We start from the raw sequence: 8,296 nt of genomic DNA on the forward strand, positions 1-8,296 counted from the left end.
TTCCAGAGTTCCAAATGCATCCATCCTGGAGAATCATCAATTCGAGGTGCAATAAATAACCACAAATTGCAGTTTTCACATTTATTAGGAATAAAAAATACGAATTTATTTCGTGCTCCTGGCTGTGCTGCCGATGGGGTTAACTGAAATATCTGGAAAAAAAAGGTATTTTCAACATCACTTATGGTCATTCAGTCCTGAATCCAGTTTGAGGGAGTTGTGTGCTCTGCTGCCCAATCCAGAATAAAAACAGTGATTAATAATGATATTTTCCATATGCAAATGCAGATCTGATCTACAGCTAACGACAAATTGTCAGAACAGAGCAAAGCCAGCGAGGGATTTCAGTCAGGAGGGAATATTTGTGCAGTGTGGGTGCAGAAGCAGAGATAGGGAAGGACAAGCTGCTTTCCCTGCATTGTTTTGGGGAATTTTATTTATTTTTCCGCGTGGAGTTGAACTCGTGGCCTCCCAAGCTTTTCCCTCCTCCTGCAGCAGGAAATGAGGCAGGGAAGGGCTGGGATTTGACCTTGGGATGGATGAAATTCTCATTTTTGGTAGAGATTTGGGGTCACACTCTGCAGCCTGAGACCCAAAATGCTGAGGGATGCTGAGCTGCTGCCCCACAATGGGGAATATTGAAAATATTCCCAAATTAAACAGCACTCAGGGAGTGATTTTATAGAGCTCTGCCACCATTTTGGCACCTGGAATGGGATTTGGGATTTTGGGGATATTTAAAATATTTCAAAATTAAATAACACTCAGTGAGTGATTTTATAAAGCTCTGCCACCATTTTGGCACCTGGAGTGGGATTTGGGATTTTGGGAATATTTAAAATATTTCAAAATTAAATAACACTCAGTGAGTGACTTTACGAAGTTCTGCCACCATTTTGGCACCTGGAATGGGATTTGGGCAAGGAATATTTAAAATATTTCAAAATTAAATAACAATCAGTGAGTGACTTAGTGAAGCTCTGCCACCATTTTGGCACCTGGAATGGGATTTGGGATTTTGAGAATATTTAAAATATTTCAAAATTAAATAACACTCAGTGAGTGATTTTATAAAGCTCTGCCACCATTTTGGCACCTGGAATGGGATTTGGAATTTTGGGAATTTTTTTCCCAAAGAACCAGTGGGAGTGTTTGGCACAGGGAGGGATGGAAATGGCACAAATATCTGAGTTTTGGGACTTTTTAAGGATGTTCAGGAAGAGTCAAGTGCTGCCCTCTGAACCAGAAATACATAACTCTATACATTTATAAGTATAAAATCTATAAATATATGTCATACAACATAATATAATATAATATATAGAGATAGAAAATATATATGTCTATTATATACATATAACACTTGTGCATATATATAATATGTGTGAAATAAATAAATAAATAACTCTCTATATAATAAATATATAAATATATAAATAGATAAATAGATAAATAGATAAATAGATAAATAGATAAATAGATGAATAGATAAATAGATAAATAGATAAATGGATAAATAGATAAATGGATAAATAGATAAATATAGATAAATTTTTCTAGTTCTGTGGAATCCTGAGGATGCCTTTCCCTGCAGCTCCTGGATAAAAAGGATCCCAAAATCTGCTCAGGAGCTCCTGCTGCTCCACATCCCTCTGACCCATCCCGGGAATGAACTGGGAATTAACCTAGCCTGGAAAAAAACCTGGAAAACCCTGGGAATAAACCTGGAAAACCCTGGAAAACCCTGGAAATTAAGCCAAGCCGGACACAGGCTGGATCCCATCCTGGATTCTCCAGGATTTCTGCTCTGGCACTGGGAGAGCCACAGGAGAGGAGTTCAGGAGGGGAAAAAGGTGAAAAAAAGGTGAAAAGAGGTGAAAAAAAAGGTGAAAAAAAGGTGAAAAGAGGTGAAAAAAAAGGTGAAAAAAAGGTGAAAAAGAGGCGTCACCGATCCTGCAGCTTCAGTTCTGCCTTGTCGATCAAAGTCAGGCTTTTCCTGACTAACAGGCACTTCGATTTAAAAAAGGAAAAAAAACAAAATCAAGGCAGGGAATTAACCCTGTCGCGGCCGCGTTGGGAGTATTTACACTGGGAGTTGCTGCCTGCAGTCAAACCGAAGATTGTTTGATCGCAGCCTCAACCTCCCACTGCTCACCTCCGAACATCCCTTTCCCCTTCCCTTCTCCCGGGGGATGCAGGAAAAGCCAGGAGAGCAGTTCAGAATTTGCCCAAACCAAACAAGCGGGTCAGGTGGCTCCGAGCCAGCCGAGCTTGGCAAATCCCAAAGGCATCAGGTGCTCAGTTTGGCTTTTTTCCTCCCCAAAATCCCCACACCGCCAGCATCCCGAACCCCAGGGGAGGCAGGAGGGAAGGGAGGGGAGCAGGCTGCGGCTTTAATTCTCTTTTCCGAGGGGAGAGGAGCCTGCAGAGCCATGGCAGCGGCGCTCGCTCAGCCCGGGCTGCGCGCTGGGCTTTCTCGGCCAGTGGAGGGCACTCGGTGCTGCTCAAACTCCGAGCTCAGCATCCTGAGCATCACCCAGCTCCGGCAAGGCTCGGGATCAGAGCAGAGCTGCCTCGGCTCGGCTCGGCACGGCCGCAAACCGCTCCAAATGGATAACCCGAGCGGGTGAAGCGCGTCCGGCACGGCTCGGGAGGAGCTGGGAGCCGCGGGAGGAGGAGGAGGAGGAGGATGGGGACGGGGATGGGGATGAGGATGGATCGCGAGGCTCGGCTATGGCACAAGGCGGCGGAATGAGGGATGAGAGAGCCGGCAGGGCTTGGCTCCTTCCTGGCCGAGAAGTTGGTTCGCCTCCATCGCCCGCTCCGGCTTTTCCTCGCCCGTCGCCACTTCACGCTTCTCCCATGACTTCCACAATGGCTCTCAGAGCTTAGAGTCCCTCCCTACCCCCCCACACTCCCCCCCCCATCCTTCGTCCTGTCTTCCCCACCCCCAACCCCTTCCCTATCCTTTCCCTTTCCTCATCCCCAAAATTGTCGCCGGTGCTCTCCGGGGAACTTTGTGGGGTTCCTGGATGGCGGCGGGGCGAGGGGCAGCCGGGCTGTGACATGGAGATGCTGATGGTTTGGAAGGAAAGGAACCGGCGGTGAAAAAAAAACGGAGAGAGGAGAGGGGGAAAGCGGAGAGGAAAAAAAAAGGAAGAGAGAGGAGAAAACAGCTGGAGGAAGGCGAAGGAGGACGTTATTGATGACAAAAGGATGGGTGAGTGAACTTTTGTGGTTTGTTTGCTGGCACGGCAGCAGCTGTGGGGTGGATTTTGCAGCTGGATTATTCCCCGGCGGAGGGGGGGCAGCGGCAGCGGCGGCAGCGCATTCCTGGCCCAGGTGACTCACTGGACTCGCGCTGTATTTTTAGCCTTTTCCCCGCTCCGGGCACACAGCACACCTTGCCGCCCGCAGTGCCTCCCCTGGAGCTCAGTGCCTGCCCCGGCTGGGGCTGTGCGGGGAGAGCCCCCCGAGCCCCCCGGAGCCGCACCTGCACGGCGCCGGGAGCTGCCGGAGCCCCAAACCCCTGCCGGCTTCACCTCCCGAGCTTCCCAACACCCCAAATCCCTGCCGGAGCCCCACATCCCTGCCGGAGCTCCAAATCCCTGCCGCCACCCCAAATCCCTGCCGACTTCACCTCCTGAGCTTCCTGACACCCCAAATCCCTGCCGGCACCCCAAATGCCTGCCGGCACCCCAAATGCCTGCCGGCTTCATCTCCTGAGCTTCTCGACACCCCAAACCCCTGCCGGCTGCTCCTCCTGATCTCTCTGCACCCCAAATCCCTGCCTGCTTAGCCTCCCGAGCTTCCCAACGCCCCAGATGCCTGCCGGCTTCTCCTCCCGAGCCCTCTACACCCCAAATCCCTGCCGGCTGCTCCTTCCGAGCTGTCTGCACCCTAAATCCCTGCTGCCTTCTCCTCCCGAGCTGTCTGCACCCCGAATCCCTGCTGACTTCTCTTCCTGATCTCTCTGCACCCCAAATCCCTGCTGGCTTTGCTTCCCGCTCCCCCTGCACCCCAAATCCCGGCCGGCTTCTCCCCCTGATCCCCCAACACCCCGAAACCCTGGTGGCTTCTCCTCCTGATCCCCCCTGCACCCCAAATCCCTGCCAGCTTAGCCTTCCGAGCTTCCCGGCACCCCAAATCCTCGCTGGCTTCTCCTCCCGTTCTCCCTGCACCCCCAGTCCCTTCTGGCTTCACCTCCCGTTCTCCCTGCACCCCAAATCCTTGCTGGCTTCTCCTCCCGCTCCCCCCTGCACCCAAAATCCCTTCTGGCTTCTCCTCCCGCTCCCCCCTGCACCCCAAATCCTTCTGGCTTCTCCTCCCGCTCCCCCTGCACCCCAAACCCCTGCCGGCACCATCCGGGCTGCGCTAACACTTCGCAGGATGTGGGAAGCCGAGGGGAGGGAGGGAGGAAGGCAAGGGGGGAGTTGTTTCTTGCCTAGGTGGTTTTGAAGAGGCTGAAAAGATGCCCCTGGTACCTCTGCTACATCTCCAGCAGTCATTTGCCAGTCGGGTTTTTTTGGTTTGGTTTCTCTTTTTTTTTTTTTTTTTTTTCCGAGTGTGACAGGTTTATTCCCCTCCTTCCTTCCCCCCTCCCCAGCCCCCGAGTCTGGAACAGCCAGAACATATTTCTAGCTGGCTGCTGCTGGCAAAGAGAACAGAGAGGGGGAAAAAAAAAGAGGATTTAAATTACAAATCTACCCGTTAAAGTGGAAGGCAGGGGCATCCTAGATCAGGAATTATCTTTGCAGATTGCCCCTTGGTTTAAAATTGGATTCAAGAGCCGCAGCGCTGGGTTGGTGTTGTGTGTGTGTGTGTGGTGTGTGTGGCAAATAATAAAGTGATTATTTATCAAGGAGATAGCAGCCCTTGAAATATTTCCTGTTGGAAGGATGCATTTTCCTAGCCAGGCTGCGACTCTGGGCAGAGGCAGCAGCCCTGAAATCATTCCGGGCGGGCAGATGGGTGCTGGGGGCTCTGACACCCCCTCCCCGCCCTCTCAGCATTATTCAGGATTCTATATATTCAATTATTACATATGTCCTCACATCCTGCGCTGCTGCTGCTGCTGCATGACGAGCCTGACATCTCAAAGGCAAACCCTGAAAATCGATCAGGAGAGGGGAGCTGGAATGGAAATATCCCCCTTTAAACTTTCCGGGGTTGGCTGCTGTCTGGGTGTGTTGGGGTTGGTATTTTCATCCTCTGCTGGATTAATCCGAATTAATAAATCTTTAGGTATTCACAGCTATGGATAAGTTTAAATGAAGGTGGGTTTAGCCAATGGTTTATTTGACAGGAATATTTCTCCTACCATTATCTGGCTTTGGGGTCCCACAGCAGCATCCCTGGTCCACTTCTCTATAGGGGTGAACTTTGTTTCTCTGCATCTATTTCTGTATTTTAGCTACATAAAACCCACAAGTTTTACTTAAGCCTCCCCTTAAACCCCAATCATTCAGTGCAAAAAGCAAACCCTTCACTCAGTGCCTCATTTTCCACTAAATCCACCTTCCAAAGGTGAATAAAACTTCAGCAGAAGTAGATTTGTCCCTTTCTGCGGTAATTTTGGGGGTTTTTGGACCGGCAGCAGCTTTCCTTGAGGAACACGTTGAGCAGCACGTAGGAGCACAAGCTCTGGCTCATTTCCTCTCCAGCACGATGGAGCATCCAGCACAGTGACTTGACAAATATGTTTATTATTCAACCCTCGGCACGCAGCGATCAGGACATCCCAGCTCCTCGGAGAGCCGGGAGAGAGGAGCTCAGCCGGGAGGGAATGAGGTCCCTGTGCCCCTCGGGGACAGCCAGCCCCACAGAGTGACCCTGGGGCAGCAGGGGTGGCTGGGAAGGCATTCAGATGGTAGTGATTTGCACCCAAAATTGCTGAGGTGGGAGGCGAACAGGTTGTGCCCCAAACCCCCACCCCACTCAGCCTTCCCCAAACCCCCAGTGATGCGATAATCCCACAATTTACCCACCAAGCCTTTCCAACTTTTCCCTCTGCCTGTTGCAGGTTTCCACGTAGCCAAGCAGGGCGGAAGCTCCAGGCTGCTGCTGGGGCTGCTGCTGCTGGCGGGGCTAGCAGCCGCCCAGCGAGCTTGCCCCAAGAACTGCCGCTGCGACGGCAAGATCGTCTACTGCGAGTCGCACGCCTTCCGCGACATCCCCCACAACATCTCCGGCGGCTCGCAGGGCTTGTCGCTGCGCTACAACAGCATCCAGAAGCTCAAATCCCACCAGTTCGCCGGGCTCAACCAGCTCATCTGGCTGTACCTCGACCATAACTACATCAGCTCCGTGGACGAGGACGCCTTCCAGGGGATCCGCCGGCTCAAGGAGCTCATCCTGAGCTCCAACAAAATCACCCACCTGCACAACAAGACCTTCCACCCCGTGCCCAACCTGCGCAACCTGGACCTGTCCTACAACAAGCTGCAGGTGCTGCAGGCGGAGCAGTTCAAGGGGCTCCGCAAGCTGCTCATCCTGCACCTGAGGTCCAACTCGCTGAAAACGGTGCCCATCCGCGTTTTCCAGGACTGCCGCAACCTCGACTTCCTGGATCTGGGCTACAACCGCCTGCGGAGTTTGTCCCGCAACGCCTTCGCCGGCCTCTTGAAGCTGACGGAGCTCCACTTGGAGCACAACCAGTTTTCTAAGATCAATTTCGCCCACTTCCCGCGGCTCTTCAACCTGCGCTCCATTTACTTGCAGTGGAATAGGATCCGCTCCATCAGCCAGGGCTTGACGTGGACCTGGAGCTCCTTGCACAACTTGGATTTATCGGGCAACGACATCGCGGGGGTGGAGCCCGGCACCTTCCAGTGCCTGCCCAACCTGCAGAAGCTGAACCTGGATTCCAACAAGCTCACCAACATCTCCCAGGAGACCATCAACACGTGGATCTCGCTCATCTCCATCACGCTGTCGGGGAATATGTGGGAATGTACTCGGAGCATTTGCCCGCTGTTTAATTGGCTAAAGAATTTCAAGGGGAATAAGGAGAGCACCATGATCTGCGCAGGCCCCAAGCACATCCAGGGCGAGAAGGTGAGCGACGCGGTGGAAACCTACAACATCTGCGCCGAGATCCCCGTGGTGGCCACGGAGAGGTCCTACCAGCCTCCCAGGACCCCCCAGAGACCCGTGTTCATCCCCAAACCCACCGTCTCCAAACTGGAGAGCCACCAGCCCACCTCGGCCGCGCCCAGCCCTTCGGCGGACGTCCCGACGCCCGCGGTGGAGCCGGAATACGAGCACGTGTCCTTCCACAAGATCATCGCGGGCAGCGTGGCGCTCTTCCTCTCCGTGGCCATGATCCTGCTGGTCATCTACGTGTCCTGGAAGCGCTACCCGGCCAGCATGAAGCAGCTGCAGCAGCACACGCTCATGAAGAGGCGCAGGAAAAAGGCCCGCGAGTCGGAGAGGCAAATGAACTCCCCTTTGCAGGAATATTACGTGGACTACAAGCCAACAAACTCTGAGACCATGGATGTATCCGTTAATGGATCTGGGCCCTGCACCTACACCATCTCTGGCTCCAGGGAATGCGAGGTATGAACCATGATCCTCCTAAAACCATTTCAGCTGCTGGGAAGGAGAGGTAAATGTTCGAAGCTCTTGAGGTGTCTCTTAAATGTTAGAAAGATGAATGGCATTTTGTTGCTTTTTTTTTTGGTGTTTTTTTCCTGCTTTGGGGTTTGCTCTGTTGAAGGTTCTCTCGCGTTAAATGGCAACAGGCAGGGAAGGGATGGTGATTATTTTGAATGATTAAGACTTATTAAAAAAGCGATTCAGTTGGAGTCAACAACTGTGATAAAAAGGCACCTGGAGTGTTGTTCTCCTCCTGTTTGCACCCATTCGATGAGCTGTGGCTACGAGAGAATCCTGGTTTTAATGGATTGGTAGATGCAGAGGAGCTTAAGAGCCTTTTCTGGTTTAAGACTAAATATGGAAACCTCCTTCCTCCAGACCCCACATCAAATCTTGAGGGGTTTATGGCCTATTTAACCATAATGCCAAAGATTTCCTGCATTTCTGGTTTGGCTCAGGAGCAAACCAGGGGACAACAGGACTGCAGCAGGATCTTGGAATTGTTTTCCTGGAGCAGCAGGCAAACCTTGCTCAAACAGCACATTTGCAAAGATCTGGGCTGGGAGAAGGGGATTCTTGGAGGGTTTAATTTCACTTTAGTGATCAGTGGAGGCTTAGCCAGCCCTCCTGGAGGTGATTTCCACAATCTTCAGGCCGTGTCGGGATTTGACTCAGCAACACGGGAAACGCAACCAGG

General features: G+C 52.0%; 1 protein-coding gene across 1 annotated transcript; it reads left to right on the forward strand.

Moving 5' to 3' along the window:
* The first annotated feature begins 2,709 nt into the window (after positions 1-2,709).
* On the forward strand, positions 2,710-7,705 carry LOC146428048 (leucine-rich repeat transmembrane neuronal protein 4). The gene is made up of 2 exons (XM_085080630.1): positions 2,710-3,220; positions 6,023-7,705. The coding sequence occupies exons 1-2, from the start codon at positions 3,217-3,219 to the stop codon at positions 7,564-7,566; spliced, it is 1,548 nt and encodes a 515-aa protein (XP_084936756.1). The 5' UTR covers positions 2,710-3,216; the 3' UTR covers positions 7,567-7,705.
* Positions 7,706-8,296: the final 591 nt, after the last annotated feature.

The sequence above is a fragment of the Lichenostomus cassidix genome, chromosome 22 (genome assembly GCF_008360975.1).
Source record: "Lichenostomus cassidix isolate B80296 chromosome 22, HeHo_3.0, whole genome shotgun sequence".
Lineage (NCBI taxonomy): Eukaryota > Metazoa > Chordata > Aves > Passeriformes > Meliphagidae > Lichenostomus > Lichenostomus cassidix.